The sequence below is a fragment of the Borostomias antarcticus genome (assembly GCF_949987555.1).
Source record: "Borostomias antarcticus genome assembly, chromosome: 14".
NCBI classification, from domain to species: Eukaryota; Metazoa; Chordata; class Actinopteri; order Stomiiformes; family Stomiidae; genus Borostomias; species Borostomias antarcticus.
This window is the reverse complement of record NC_140247.1, coordinates 21,307,415-21,324,318: the sequence shown is the minus strand read 5'-3', so window position 1 is coordinate 21,324,318 and position 16,904 is coordinate 21,307,415. Positions and strand designations below refer to the sequence as shown.

Here is a 16,904-nt window from a genome sequence, read left to right as displayed (position 1 = left end):
AACTCTGAAACTCTCCATCACATCATGTCGACGTCAAAATCATTCTTTTCATTTCTGCTGTGTTTGCATATTGCCACATGTGTTTTCCATCTATTATTGAATTGTGTTATAATATTATTTTGATAATTGATTTGATATAACTTCAATAAATATTATTAACCTTTGATCACGTCCTAGCATCATCACATGATCTCTAGGTCACTTGATTGAGTCAAGACCTCCTCCTTCAGACTGAGATTGATAAATTAGACTATTGATAAAGGTTATCTGTTTCCCTGTTCAGAACAGGATGGGTGGTGCCCCATGTACGAGTTGATTTAGTGTATTAAATCCATATTCCTTCATATTTGTGATAACCGCGGTATAATCATAAATTATACCTAGTCATAGTCATATTTCCATAGTTCTAGCCCTAGAACACGCTACACATCTGCTTAAGCACGCAATGCTTTTTGCACTAGCATTTTGCACTCTTGTACAAACTCTTTGCACTGTCCTGTCTTGTCCCTGCACCCTGTCCAATGTTATCTCCATGTTATGCACGACCGAAAGCAAATTCCTTGTACGTTGAGAAACGGCATGACAATAAAATTAATTCTGATTCTGATTCTGACATTAAAATAAAACAGGTCAGTGTGACACAATGAAGCCATTAGGCGTATTTTTATTGTGGTGTAAATGAGGCATCTTCCATTGAAGATGTCAGAAGCGTTCCTCTAAAGGAAATGGACATTGATAGTAACAGGATCAACAGCTCTATTAATCAGTGCTGGGGAAAGTGTGATGAATATGGTTTCAAAACACAACAGTCCTGTTTCTATGGGAACCCTGTTAGTGGGCTCTGGGGTGATAGTGTGTGTGTGTGCTTGTGAGAGAGTGTGTGTGTGTGTGTGTGTGTGTGAGAGAGAGAGACGGGTGGGGGGTGAGGCTAACCTGCTGTAACTGAGTAGCTGGCATTAATCCAGGAAGCCAAATATACTGTAAAGGTACTGTGTGATTGTAATGTATTGTAGTGTGGTGTAATCTAGTGTATAATTGGAAGGAACAACTGAGGCCATATGGCACGCAGTTATGGAACTGCAATCATACTCTCTCTCTCTCTCTCTCTCTCTCTCTCTCTTTCCAGGCCTCTCCATGCTGTGTGCCGTGGCCCTCACTGACTGAAAGAGAGAGAGAGAGAAAGAGAGAGAGAGAGTGAAAGAGATTGAACAGCAGCCTGAGTGGAGGAGAGTGCAGCAGCCATGGAGGAGATGGACAGTAAGCCATACCAGCCCCTGTCCAGGACGCGCCACGAGATGGAGATGTCCTACAGCAGCTCGTCTGACGAGAGCGAGGACGGCCGTCCCCACCAGCGCTCCTACGCCTCCGGGGACGGCCGCCCCCCCCAGCGCCCCTACGCCTCCGGGGACGGCCGGCCCCCCCAGCGCCCCTACGCCTCCGGGGAAGCGCTGCCCGACTACACACACCAGCTACGCCTGGTGCTCCGGCAGAGCAGCTACACACAGCAACAAACAGGTGACTCTCGCGCACGGCACGCACGCACACGCACACACTCACTCATACACTCTCTCTCTCACGCACACACACACACACACACACACACACACACACACACACACACACACACACACACACACACACACACACACACACACACACTTCTATTCGCTCCAAAAAGGGCCAGTGTGTGAGCCATCATGGGATAAAAAAAAACAAGAATAAAAAGACAAGGAACAGGGAGGTGGTGAAAAGTGAACGTTTTATTTTTTATTTTAAAAAAATATATATATATACATAACAATTACTCATTTAAAGTCGCACTGAAATGAAAAAAGCATTCTGTCCCATTTTGGTTCACATAATTGGTCATAGTGTTCACATATTCAACGATGTATGCCAAAAAACTTACAAAATTCTACATTTGTTGTAATCTTATATCAAAATATATAATTTCTTACTTCCTGGAAAACGGTAGGTCACGTGCAATGACAACAGGTACCTTCGATTTTAGGCCAATAATCTCACGACATCCACCTGTCAATCAACGCTATCCTTCTATCAAATCTGTCTAAAGTTCTTAAAACCCGTCCACTTGTCAATGTTCCAATCAAATTCCTCTAAACATATGTCCCACCCTCATAGCTTGTTTGTGTCAGAAATACGTCAAACTACTGAAGTTAGATGATCTCAAACGTCCGTTTCAGTGCGACTTTAAAAAAGGTTGTGGTCGTCAAAGTTATGGTCTGGTGGTTTAAAAAGTACAATACCGTGTAATATATAAAATATAAACCATTACGTTTGTTTATATCTCTCTTCTGTGAATGAGACCTTAGCCCAGGGGCGATAGATTATCAGCCCTTTCCAGTGCATTCAACAAAGCGAGAACATGACAACGGGATAGTAACGGTTAGCCAATCAAAAATATCTCATGGGGCTGAAGATATTGTCGCCCCGAGCCAATCAGCCCTCAAGAAATAATATTTCCCCAAGCTGGACTGCGCCCTCAAACACGGTAAGTTGAGGCTGCTTGATGCCGTCTCACTATTTAGCAATGATGATGAAATAGTTCTTGTCGTTGTAAAATAATGTGTTAGTTAGCTATGTTTTCTAAGATTAGTGTAGCTTATTGTCATAAAAACTGTAAGGTTCTTTATTATGATCTCCATGTCTGATAAATGGATGAGCAGGTGATGCTTGCTCACGTTAGTTAACAAGTGCTAGCTAGTAACATTAGCTATGCTAGCTAACATTAGTGCAACACGTTAGCTAGTATACGATTAGTTGTAATTGCCATAAAGATTGGAAGGTTTTTTGTTAGCTATGATCTCCATCCTTAATAAACAGATGGCTAGCAAGCAGGTGACATTTGCTAGCTAACGTTAGTTAGACAGTGCCAGCTAGTAGTAGTTAGCTAGCATGCTAGCTATGTTAGCTAGCTAGTGCAGCACATAGTAGCTAATGTTTTACATCTGCTATAAAGTTAGCTCCATAACCTAACATGATAGGATTCACTAGCATTAATAGCAACTAGCTGGCTTTCTAAAATGACCAATTTTTTTAATGTTTGGATGCTAGCTAACTAATCAGCAAACTAGACTGACGTTACTCTACACTAGTTTGACAGTGCGGTGTGCTGCTTTGCCATTTTGTCTCCCACTCAAAACCTAAAGTTGTAGCTAACATTAGCTCATATCTCAGCTAAGGTGAGCTTTCAATAACCTAACTTGGTCGGATTATATCACCTCTAAAAAGCTGTTTCAGCAAGCAAGCTAGATTAGTAATTACACTAGCATGCTAACTTGGTGCGGGGTACTTTCCCTCATTTTATCTGGCGCTCAAACTCCATTTGAACTGTTCGGTACCTCAGATGGGATTTGTGCGCCAAGTAACTGTTAGGTACCATTAACGTTATACTGGTAATGTTAATTTATGTGATTAGTGTGTTGTTAGTTTGCTTTTACTAATATATTTTTTCTTCTTGTTGCAGATACACTTTCTCATTCAAGTCAACTTCTATTTAGCTGTCACACATTTCTCCCAAGCTCTCTCCATGACCATCCCTCAGAACCAGGCTCCCAAGCTCTCTAAATCAACATCCTCTGAACCAGGCTCCCAAGCTCTCTCCATGACCATCCCTCAGAACCAGGCTCCCAAGCTCTCTCCATCAACATCCTCTGAACCAGGCTCCCAAGCTCTCTCCATCAACATCCTCAGAACCAGGCTCCCAAGCTCTCTCCATCAACATCCTCTGAACCAGGTTCCCAAGCTCTCTCCATCAACATCATCAGTCCCAGGTTCTCTCCATCACCAGACTGCCCCAAGCCTCTCCTCACCAGACTGCCTCAGACATTCCAAGTCCTGTGCCCTCTCTTTTGAGATGAGTGTGTGAGACAGTATGTTTGTGGGTGACTAAAGTATCCTCTTTCTGAGCATGTCAGAGGCCATACACTGTATTCTGTTATCTCACATTTTTTGTAATTCACAGGCAATCCTGCAAAGTCTACAACCACCAGCCTCTGTCCCAGGCTCTCTCCATCACCAGACTGCCCCAAGCCTCTCCTCACCAGACTCCTATGCCAAATGCCATATGGCCTCTTTAATGAAATAATGTTAGTTAAAAATAGGTGATGATTTTTTTTTAAAGAACAGGGTAGTACACAGAATTATATGTATGTGAAAATGGAGCTACCTGTCATCCAGGACACAGATATGCTATTTTAATGGCACTCTATCAAACAGTAGATTTAAACTGCGGTGTTCCACAGGGGAGCCTTGGCCCACTCCTTTATTCCATATTCACAAATTATTTGCCATCTGCTATTAGGGAAGCATCCCTGACAATGTACGCAGAGGATTCTACTCTTCATTATGCCGCTCCCACATGTTTTGAGCTCAACCAGGTTTTGACTTAGGAGCTTAGCATCATATACAATAGGATAAAGGTAAATAAACTTGTGCTGAACACATCAAAAATGTTACCATGATATTTGGCTCTAAGCATAAGCTAGCCCAAGATCCTAAGTCAAATCTTGTCATTGAGGGTGAAGTCATTCAACAAGTAAAGAAAATCAAGCTATTGGGACTCTGGCTTGACAATACTCTGTCTTGGTCCGACCATTGATATTGTTTGTAGAATGGGTGTAGCAGTAGCTGCGGTGAGAACATCTGCACGATTATGACAAAAGATAATAATTGCGATTATTTGCTTCAAAATGGCAATTGCGATTAATAATTGTGATTAATATTTCAAAGTAATAGCTTTAGCTCTGCACAGTTTGCATATGACCTGCTGGGCTTGAGCGACATCATCTTTTTCGTAACCAAAATGCTCCCAAATCATGGACGATCCCTTTCTTGCTACTAACTCACTGATCTTGTTTTCGCTCATTTTTTCACTACTCACGGCTGCAGGTACTCTTGTGACACTGGTCGTGACCTACTGCTATCTGTCTTCTCAGTGAAATTGCTGCACACAGCGCACTCAGCAGGAACGCATGTGATTGGTCAGACAGCATAAGCACCTGGGATTCGTCTGTGTAGTCCTAGCACACTCAATTCAAAGCAAAATTATTAATCACATTAATTGCGGCCTTTTGCGATTAGTTAATCGCGGGGGTCATAATCGCGATTTCGATTAATTCACGATTAATTGTGCAGCCCTAACGCCTATCCCACTTTGGACAAGGCCAAACTGAAAACAGAACTGAGCCTCATCTATGAAAATGAGGAGTTCAAGGGTTGCAGAGGTGCAGTGGCACTCTTTCAGGTTCTGATGGAGAACAACCTTCAAGACACATTCACCGAAACTGTCAGTCTACTCAAGATCCTCATCACCACACCAATGACAACGTCAGAATCGGAGAGGTGCTTCTCCATTCTAAAAAGGATAACAACTTTCATCAGGAACACAATAGGACAAGACCGCCTCAATGCTCTGGCTATGCTCTCCATTGAGAAAAGACTTATACAGGACATTCCAGATTTTAACACCAGGGTTATTGAAAGATTTGCTGCTCAGAAAGACAGGCGAGCAAAGTTCATGTACAAAATAAGAATCCACTCATTCACTCCATCATTTCATTTACTCTGCCTCTCATACACACACACACACACACACACACACACACACACACACACACACACACACACACACACAATCTGTCTCTCTCTCTCTCTCTCTTTCAATTCAATGCTCTCTCTCTCTTTCTCTCTCACACACACACACAGTGCTAGGAAGGTCACAGATTTTAGTCAGTTTTTTTTGTTAAACACAGGAATTTAAAGCCATATCAGTGCCAAGTATGTGAGGCCTTGTTGGTACTTATGTTTGTTGTTTTTTTGCACTGTGTTTTTTCTCAGTTTTGAACTGTAATATTCTCTTGGAATCTGTTGGACAAAAAGTTACAATGTTACTTATTCCCACAAAGTGTGTTCACTGCAGGAATGTAGAACATACACATACATACATTCACCCACTCAATCTCTCTCACAATCCCACTTTAGAATCACATACTGTACACACCCTCTCTCTCTTTCTCTCTCTCTCTCTCTCTCTCTCTCTCACACACACACACACACAGAATGTTGACCTGTGTATGGTTGACTTGTGTATAATTCCCAATTATTATTGATGTGTTTGCACTTTTTAATCTTTATGATTTCTACAAGCCAAATACATTTCTAGACCACCTGTATCTATTGGTTTGAATTATTTTATGGGAATACGCAGGGAAAGATACAGGCACAAAGAGCCCCACCTAGAAAAAAATTCACCAGCCGCTACTGATACAGGGAAATGTTGCATTTTGCCTTTATGATTTTCTCATAATGCACCAGAATGCTTGATTTACATGTGAAAATCACCCAAAAATCTTCTTGGGGGGGGGAAGCACCCAGACCCCCCTATAGGGGTTTGGTTTCCAAACTTTCAGCCCCACCTACTATTTTTTTCACCAGCCGCCACTGAGGGACTATTTTTTTCACCAGCCGCCACTGAGGGACTATATACATATATATATATATATATATATATATGTATATATACTATTTACATATGTCCGAAGGCTATGTGGCTGAGAAGAAGCCAGGTTCTCATCCATCACTTGTGCTCACTAAATAACTCTTTTATTCATGCGCTTCACTATTCACTGCTGCGTCCAGCAGCCTTGGATAGAAACTTTTTGTTGTTTGTGTTTTTTTTCTCAGTCAGCAGATAATTCGATTTTGATTCTCTGAAGTTCTTTTTTTATATTTGTAAATGATTAGAAGTTACTTTTCTTTTGAGAATGAACCTCCAGCTTTGTATCAAGAGAATGTTATTTGAGAAGCACACAGGATAATAGTGCCAGTTTGGTTGAAGGCGTTATTTAAATATACTTCATTAAAGATTATATTTGTCATGGAAATAAGCTGTGGTCTTTTGTATTTGAGAACACATCTTCAAAAATGTGTAGATTTCATATTATACAGCGTATAATAGAGTAATTGCCTGTGTATCAAACATGTGGCTCCCACTTCCTCTGGCATTGAAACGGCTCAGTAGTAGAAGATGAGGCCAGAGATGAGTCTAACCATCAAGAACCACGAACAAATAAAGTCTTAATTCCTAGAGAGAGACAAAGTAGGTGTGTGTGTGTGTGTGTGTGTTCAGGATTTTGAGCAGCTTGTGCTTCCGGAAAAATTTGCGCCCAGTGTGAACACAGCATAAGGGTGATTGTCATGGAAGTGTGACACTTCATAGCCAATGAATAAAACTTAGAGTGATATTAGTATATTTTTACATTATCAGATCAGTTATTAAATGTTTTATGATTTTTTTTACAACTCTGCTAATAATGTAATAACCTGCCAATAATGATTACATTAGTATCAAATGATTATTACTTTAATGGTTAATAAATTGTATTATATTATTGGCCAGTTATTACATCATCAACTTTTATTACAATAAGAATCGCAGCTATTACATTATTGACCTCTACAAGGCTTTCTACAAGATTTTGGAGTGTATCTGGGAATTTGTGCCCATTCATCCAGAAGAGGATTTGTGAGGTCAGACACAAATGTTGAACAGGTATAGATGTATAAATATATCTAGTAATACACATATAGACATACATACATATATCTAGTAATACACATATACATACACACATGCACACCTCCACAACACTCAAGCACTGTTGAACAGTCTGGAACATCTGAACCATTCTGTACTGCACCATAGACCACCACCTCGCCTGTAGACAGGACACACACACAAACACACACACACACACACACACACACACACACACACACACACACACACACACACACACACACACACACACACACACTTCTATTCGCTCCTAAAAGGGCCAGTGTGTGAACCATGATGGGCTAAAATGAACCATCCTGCCAGTCGGAGACGGTAGATTACCTGTTCTCTCCAGAGGTGATGCTTCTCTCCTGCGGCTAAACTGGGTCAGCCTGCACTCCCCCACACCTCAACTGGCCTTAGACAGTCTCTCTCTGTCCCTCTGTCCCTCTCTCTCTCTCTGTCTCTCTCTCTGTCCCTCTCTCTCTCTCTCTCTGTCTCTATCTCTGTCCCTCTCTCCCCCTCTCTCTGTCCCTCTCTCTCCCTCTGTCCCCCCCCCTCTCTCTCTCTCTGTCTCTCTCTGTCTCTCTCTCTGTCCCTCTCTCTGTCTCTTTCTCCCTCCTCCTCTCTCTCACCTCTGTCAACCCCAATCCCTGCCCCCCTCTCCCCCTCCTCCTCCCCTCCTCCCAGCCTTTCTCCTCCTCCTGCTCCCCCCTCCTCCTCTCCTCTTCCTCCTCTCCTCCTCCTCTCCTCTTCCTCCCCTCCTCCTGTCCTCTTCCTCCCCTCCTCCTGTCCTCTCCTGCTCCTCTCCTCCTCCTCCTCCTCTCCTGCTGGTAACAGGGCCAGTAGCAGCCGGGGTGTATGATGGATGGCCCCTGTGCAGGTCATGGGTGGTGTTAAGAGAGAAAGCGCACCTCATCACGACTACAGGCTGCGCAGGCTTCTCTTTGATCAATAGACGGCTCCCTGTGTGTGTGTGTGTGTGTGTGTGTGTGTGTGTGTGTGTGTGTGTGTGTGTGTGTGTGTGTGTGTGGCAGCGGGGTCACTGTCTGCTGTGTGTGTGTGTGTGTATGTCTGTGTGTATGTCTGTGTGTGTGGCAGCGGGGTCGCTGTCTGTGTGTGTGTGTGTTTACGTGTGTGTGTGTGTGTGTGTGTGTGTGTGTGTGTGTGTGTGTGTGTGTGTGTGCGTGCGTGCGTGCGTGCGTGTGTGTGGGTGGGGGGTGTGTGAGCCCAGTTGCTGGGTTCTTGACAGTTCGAGTTTATATAAGAGATTTATTTTATTCCTACGTGTAAACTGAAGGGGACAGCAGATAAGCCAGGGTTTGCTGCCACTAATAACGAGAGGTAAAATCGGGTGTTGGAACAGCTCGCTTCTGCCAGCCAGCCTAGATCTGGAACCGCCCAGCGTTCCTTCAGAGGCGTTCTCAGGCGAGGTGCAGATATGGGAGATGTACGATCCCAACTCCTCCTCCTCTGACTTCACAGATCTGCCTTGGCTTAATGCTGGTAGGAGGAGCACTTAATTCTGGATCGTACATTAAGGCCATAATGTTTCTGATGGATGGATGGATGGATGGATGGATGGATGGATGGATGGATGGATGGATGGATGGATGGATGGATGGATGGATGGATGGATGGATAGATAGATAGATAGATGGAAATTACAGCACGTTTGGAAAAAGAAAAGAAAAACACTAGATGTCGAGTATTAAGAATTAAAAGAGGAGGAACAGGGACTATAGGGAGGGAAAGTAATCTCAAGAGGAGGACAGGAGGAAGAGAGGCGAACCACCCATGGGCGCCGGGGGCACTTTCTCTCAGTCAGTTATTATTTGAAATATCAGCTTTAAAGTGGATTTACAGTCAATTTTAGCATATGAAAAACTGAATAACACTTTATTTAACAACATGCAGCATTTATTTATCATATTCATGATAAAATATTACAAAACAACAATAAAGCATTGTAAGCAATAGTTGTTGTAATGGATTGTACTCTTCTCTAAAGAGAGAAAATAATTGATATTAGTGAGGTGCTGGAGAGGTTAGGTGATATCAGAATTTTTTTTGATTAGGGGACACTGAGGTGTGCTGGTTCTATTAATACATCCATGGCTGGCTCTCAAACAGTTTGTTGGCAAATAGATTTGACAACTGGACAATTGAATACGTTGCACAGCAAATGCAGTATCCCAACAGTTCGCTCATGGCTAGCTAGCAATGGTACAGCTATGGGATTAGCTCATTTGGGTTGCTGTCAAAGCTGCCACTCTTATGTTGCTATAGCCTACAATTATCAGAACAATATGAACATTCAGTTCAAAGTTTTCCATCCACCCATCCATCACTGGATGAGGAATAAGCACGACAAAGCGATCACGCAAGCAGGAGCCAAGCTGTGGATTTCTCCGATCCAGTGTTGCGACCCAGTCTCTAGAAATGTTTTGGACGAGTTGCCGACAGTTTGCGCCTCCAGCCAATCTGCCTATGCCGTAGCCTAACGTGCACCTTGTAGCTAACGTTACCGGCTATAGCCAGCCAGTGGAACTGTTGTGTTCAGACGGCTCTAGCACAAAAAGTATTTATGTCATCTTAGATATTTAGATGGCTAGAATCAAGACAAATAGACGAACAGTTTGATGTATAATATGTCCCATAATACTTTCGGATGTATTATATTATGGAGCTACGAACACACAAAAAGTTTCCAATGGCACAGGGAAGAGAAACACAGACATCAACGCCGACTCAATTGGCCTTCACTGTGGTAAATCTGGAATCTGGAATGTGATTGGACTATCAAAATGTCAATCATTAAATCCTGTTCGGAGTACTGTCCTCCCTTGCGGTAATTTTTCAGCGTTTTGGCCAATCACAAATTAGCAAGAAAAAAAGGCATTACATTGATTTAATATAAAAGAACCCGCCCTAAAGGAGGCTAGCCTCCCTTCCATAGATATCTACAGCTGCATGTTATAGATGTCACTGTTGGAGCTTTAGAATTTCAATAATGGGTTTTTATCCATAGGGAAAACCTTCTTTATGAACAAAACTGAGATCATATTAAATATAAATTATAAATAAATAAATTCATATATTTATATTTGAGTCCCTCTCTTCTCTCCAAAAACTGAGGAGGACTGTCCTCCCCTGCCTCAATGGACGAGCCTCTTCTGATATATATATATATATATATATATATATATATATATATATATATATATAAATATATATATATATATATATACTCATTTACAAATATAAAAAATAATCAAATTAAATTATCTGCTGACCGAGAAAAAAAAAACACCAAAAAAGGTAATAGATTCTTCCGGTAGATGTCTTTGTACTGTCTGAAGGCTCTGTGGCTGAGCAGAAGCCAGGCTTGCATCCATCCCTTGTGCTCAATAAATAACTCTTTTATTCATGCGCTGAGACCACTGCTGCGTCCAGCAGCCTTGGATAGAAACTTTTTTGTTGGTGTTTAAGATAATTTATTTTCTCTCTCTCTCTCTCTCTCTCTCTCTCTCTGTCTCTCTCTGTGCGTCTCTCTTTTCTGTCCTCTCTCTCTCTCTCTCTGTTTCTGTCTTTCTGTTTCTATCTCTCTCTCTCCCTCTCCACAGACCTGGACTTCTGCAAAGCCTCCCAGATGAGGAGTCCAGAATACCGACACCAGGAGGAGGAGGATGAGGAGGAGGAGGGGCTGCAGCTCTCGGGGCCGGCCAGCCACGCCCATGGGAGGGGCTACTCCCTCGGGGGTGGAGGCGCCTCGGACGTGGACACGGAACCCGAGGTCAACCCCTCGCCGCCCGCCCCCCACGGCCTCCAGAGCATGTGGACGAGGGGCACGGTGAAGTCCGGCCAGAGCTCTGGCCTCTCCAGCCGCGCCAACTCCGCCCTCTCCCTCACAGACACCGAGCACGACAGGAAGTCAGAGCCGGATAACGGTGAGCGCGTCTTCCTGTTGTCCTGGCTCCCCCCAGGGGCCATGTTGAGCCGTGTGTGGATGTAATTGATACTGAGAGAGGAACAGCTGCTGTTGGAGCTCTGCAGAGGCTGCTGGATGTTTTTTTTGTGTGTGTGTGTGTGGGGGGGGGGGGGGGGGGAGGGGGGGGGTGGCGGTGGTACCCGGGGGTTGTGGTTGAAGTCTGGTAGAAGCTGGAGGGGGGGGGGGGGGCTGCAGGCAGGTGGACATCTGCAGGGGAGCCCATGCGTAGAGCAGGGAGGGTGGGAGGCTAGGCGTCTAGAGGCTGGGAGGCTGAGAGTCTGGTAAGCTGGAGGCTGGGAGTCTAGAGGCTGGGAGTCTGGGAGGCTGGTAGGCTGGAGTCTGGGAGGCTGAGAGGCTGGGAGGCTGAGAGTCTGGGAGGCTGAGAGGCTGGTAGGCTGGAGGCTGAGAGACTGGACGGCTGGAGGATGGGGGGCTGGGGCTGGGAGGCTGAGAGTCTGGAGGATGGGGGTCTGGGGCTGGGAGGCTGAGAGTCTGGAGGCTGGGAGTCTAGAGTCTGGAGGCTGGGAGTCTAGAGGCTGGGACTGGGAGGCGGGGAGGCTGGGAGGCTGCCAGGTGTGTGTCTCGCTCCAGCAGGCTTGGCCAGGCTCCCTGCAGATGGTAGAGTTAGTTAGAGACGCACACAAACAAAGACAGAGCTCTCCAGCCCTCCCCAAGGGCACTGTCTGTTTACACACCGAGAGAGGTGGAACGTATCGACTGGCAGCCCACAGAGAGAGAGAGAGAGAGAGAGAGGTAGAGAGAGAGGTAGAGAGGGAGAGAGAGAGAGAGGGAAAGAGGGAGAGGGAGAGAGAGGGAGAAAGAAGTAGAGAGAGGAAAAGAGAGGCAGGGCGTGGGATGGGGGATTGAGAGGGTCTTGTTGGCATTGGGTGGGTGCCAGGCTGGCGTTTAATGAGAGGAGTGGATATGTCTTTTGTGTGTGTGTGTGTGTGTGTGTGTGTGTCTGTGTTGCCAATTTCAGGTGTGGTTTGCATTTAAAATAGAAGTGTTTACCCAATGATTGCAAGATATGTCATGCTTAAATGCATAAAGTATAATGTTAGAAACAGTTTGTGGTGTTTTACAAGAGGTGTGTTGCCAGAGCGCAAACTAAGTGCAAAGCAGAACATATGTTTGTACTTCTGGGCTGCGTTCAAGTTCAGCTAACAGGGGCGAACGTTCGTCGCAAACATGTTTTCTCCAAACGGTCACATTTGAATGGCTTTGAACGTTCCAAATAGTTCGCATAAACGCAACAGTTTTCCAAAATACCGTTAGGCTACACATAAAATGGCTTTAAGAAGACAGTTGTGTACTTGCTGCGGTCTCTTTTGTCATTGATGAATTTTTTTGATGATGAGATGTTCGATATTGTTCCACTGCTACAGTGTTGCTTCCCATCTAGTAAGCCTGAGTCCATCGTTCCGTTACTGGCGAACTACCTCTCCAGACTGTTAGCTTATGTTAGCAAATGTTTGCGGCGAACACAAAGCTAACGGAAAATAGTTGATTTGAAATCTGCACATATTTGAAAAAGATATGCTTCTGTGAATACTGTTACACCTGAAATCACTAAGCAGAGAAAAAGGGCTTCAAAGATTCAGAGCTGTTCACACATCTCACAGGACATGGATTTTGCTGACAAAATGTGACTATTTAGTGATCCTAAAACTGATGTTATATTCAGTGGGTTCTTCGCAACTTCAACTTTCGTAATATGGAAAAAAGGAGAACACAGGAAAAAAAAGAAAAAAGATTTTGCTCTCTAGCACATTTTGAGGACTGCAGACATCAGGACCAAACCTCCATTGGTGGACACACATGATGAGCTCTTCATGGTTGTGATAATGCTGCTATTAACATTATTAACAAATCAGGGTTCTATTGTGCTCTTAAGGTCGCATCTCGCTCGATGCATCTGCAATTACCGTGTCTGTGCGTACAGCAGACTACTGGCTGTAATTATAAGCTATAGGCAAGTATCGCTGTTGAGATTTACATACAGTATTTGCCTATAAGGGTTATTGTTAACATGTCAGACGATCCCTGCGAAAGTGAAATGTCCGATCGCTCGCACCTTTACCAAAAGTTTCAGTAATCTCTGTAATATGACACATACGTCATTTAGGAATATTGTGCTTCACTCACCTGTACCTCCTGTCGACTCACGACTGTTTGCTGCTAAATGAAAGCATTCAGTGTAGTATGATACATAGTGTACAGTATGTAACCTCTTTGTGTTACATTCCTTGTGTTACATTCGCCCTGCTTCTCCCTCTGAGAGACATGTGCTCTGTTCAAAGTTTACTGTGTATTCTCATCCGGTGAACGCGGGAGTTCGCAGCACCTGGATGATTCTCAGAGCTGGGCTGAGCTGGGCTGAGTTGTGTCCGTAACGCTGTTCAGAGTCTCATGCTTCCTCAAACACAAGCCTCTCGACGTGTCTCAACGTCGATCATGCAACTAGAGAGCCCTGCTCGGCACTGTCTGACTAAACCCCAGGGACCCAAGTTTCAACTTTACTTTATTGCCATTGCACACAAGCACAACGGAATTAAACGGCACTACTTAAAGTGCTTTTACACATAACAAGCTTTTTTATATGCATACTAACACCTGACAACCAGTAGACTCCCCATCTAACGGCATGACCAACATTTCAGAACTTTGAGATTGTCTCACAATGAAAAAGGATTCATAAATAAAATGTATTATTATTCATTATTACATTGTCACGGTTGGAGAACATATTATGACCTAGCCATACTGTACAGTATCTCCAATATATCCAACATGATCGATCAGACTAAATAAGAGTCATCTGATCTATGTTGTTAATATAAGGACTATAATTAATTATAATTGTACCCACAATGCACCTAACCTCGATACTAACCTACGAGAATTCTAATATTTAGAACAAGAACTAAAAGAGTCACTAAACACCTCAATTTATCAAACTCAGAATTACTCTTAAGATCACTGCTAAGAACTGACTTGAGAGTTTAAAAAAATCTTGGCTTAAAGCTGCACTTAAAAGTTAGTTATCAAGCATCTAGCTCTCACTTTAAGCGAAGTGTAGGACTAAATCTTAAGTGTCAGTCTGATTTACGACATTTGCTGTGCCACAAAGGGGATCCTGGATGACATATTTGGAAAACCCCAGGCAAGGACCAATCACTGAATCGGATTTCTTATCTAAGGACCCTTTCACACCTACGTTGTTTAGTCCGGACTTTCAGACTTTCCAGTTTGATCCGAACGAAATTGACAGGTGTGAAACCTCCTGGACCACGGTGCGCGGATCAAAGACTCGGTCTTTGATCCGACCTCAAGAGGTGGTCTCGGCTCGAACCAAGGTTCGCTGCTGCCTAATGTGAAATCAAAGGTTCGCACTTTCGGATCAAACAGACGCGCGTGCATCCACAAACCAATCAGTGTCAAGTAAAGGGAGACGCACCCCCATGCAAGGGATGACGACATAATGTAGGTCTGCCACCAAAAATCCTTTGGTCCGCTGGTGTGAAAGCGAAAGTTATAATCAATGAAAAATAACAAATGTGAAAGCGTCAAACAAGATTCTGGTTCGGACCTTGTTCTAGACCTTTAGGTCTGAAAGCACCCTAAGAGTATTCTCAGAGAAATGCCTAAATTAATTTTGAGAAACTTCTTAAGATATGTTCACATTCAACATAATAAAGAATAAAGAATGTTAAATAAGTAATTTTCAAAATAAACAATTATATTCACTTAGTAAATAACACTAGCTGTTTCCCATTTGTTCCAACCATTTCCTGATGACAAATTTGAAACTGGTGTGTTAACTGACTTGTGTATATAAAACCTAGATTCAATGATGTAATCACAGACACCATGGATTCTAAAAGAAATGTGAACTGGAGAGAGGAAGAAGCGCTGCAACTCGTGGAGTTAGTGGAGGAAAGGGCACATATTATAAAATGTGGAATGGACGCATGATCGCACTAATGCACAGAGGTCAGTCTAGCAGCCCACTGCACGATTTCATCTGGGGCATGGGGGACAATCGATTGGCTACGGCTGAGTGTGTGAAGACCGTCTCTCTACCCTCGGCTCACACACCAGGTGGAGGAGGAGGGAGTGTGTGTGTGTGTGTGTGTGTGCGTGTGTGTGTGTGTGTGTGTGTGTGTGTGCGTGTGTGTGCGTGTTTGTGAAGGCTGTCTCTCTACTCAGGTTCACACACCAGGAGGAGGTGGAGGAGGGCGATGAATAGATGAGTGATAGGAAAGGAAATTGTTTTGAGAGGTGTGTGTTGTGTGTGTAGTGGGTGTGTGTTTGTGGTGTGTTGTGTGTGTCTTTGTGTGTGTGTGTGTGTGTGTGTGTGTTGCGTGTGTTTGTTGTGTGCGTGTGTGTGGTGTGTTGTGTGTGTGTTTGTGTGTTGTGTTTGTTGCATGTGTGTTTTGTGTGGTGTGTTGTGTGTGTGTGTGGTGTGTGTGTGTGTGTGCTGTGTGTGTTGTGTTGTGTGTGTGTTTTGTGTGTGTGTGTGTGTGTGTTGTATTGTGTGTGTGTGAGTGTGTTGTGTGTGTTTGTGTTAATGGATACTGTACATGCATGTTGTGTGGAGGCGGATGAGCAGGTTCAAGCCTGGAGAGGCGGCGTAATGGAACAAAAGAGGGGAGCCACAAAAAGGTTCGCCACAAAATAATAAGGGATGAAAAAAAATTTGGTGCAACAAAAATGCTGCCACTAAATAATAAGACAAAGTGCTGCTGGGAGCTGGCGAGGGTTGGAGGAGGAGCAGGGCTCTGCAGGCGGGAGAGGGTTGGAGGAGGAGCAGGGCTCTGGAGAGGGTTGGAGGAGGAGCAGGGCTCTGGAGAGGGTTGGAGGAGGAGCAGGGCTCTGCAGGCGGGAGAGGGTTGGAGGAGGAGCAGGGCTCTGCAGGCGGGAGAGGGTTGGAGGAGGAGCAGGGCTCTGGAGAGGGTTGGAGGAGGAGCAGGGCTCTGCAGGCGGGAGAGGGTTGGAGGAGGAGCAGGGCTCTGCAGGCGGGAGAGGGTTGGAGGAGGAGCAGGGCTCTGCAGGCGGGAGAGGGTTGGAGGAGGAGCAGGGCTCTGGAGAGGGTTGGAGGAGGAGCAGGGCTCTGCAGGCGGGAGAGGGTTGGAGGTGGAGCAGGGCTCTGGAGAGGGTTGGAGGAGGTGCAGGGCTCTGGAGAGGGTTGGAGGTGGAGCAGGGCTCTGGAGAGGGTTGGAGGTGGAGCAGGGCTCTGCAGGCGGGAGAGGGTTGGAGGAGGAGCAGGGCTCTGCAGGCGGGAGAGGGTTGGAGGAGGAGCAGGGCTCTGCAGGCGGACACCACTCAGCTGGA

At 44.6% G+C, this 16,904-nt stretch overlaps 1 protein-coding gene across 1 annotated transcript in view; it reads left to right on the top strand.

Annotated features, from left to right (window-relative positions):
- Positions 1-1,241: 1,241 nt before the first annotated feature.
- Positions 1,242-16,904, top strand: part of LOC311317549 (teneurin-1-like) — a gene marked incomplete at both ends in the record, with an annotated part of 222,418 nt that continues 206,755 nt past the window's right edge. Inside the window, 2 exon segments of the mRNA XM_084448623.1 lie at positions 1,242-1,515; positions 11,206-11,529. Of these exon segments, the coding sequence (XP_084304749.1) occupies positions 1,242-1,515; positions 11,206-11,529 (598 nt within the window).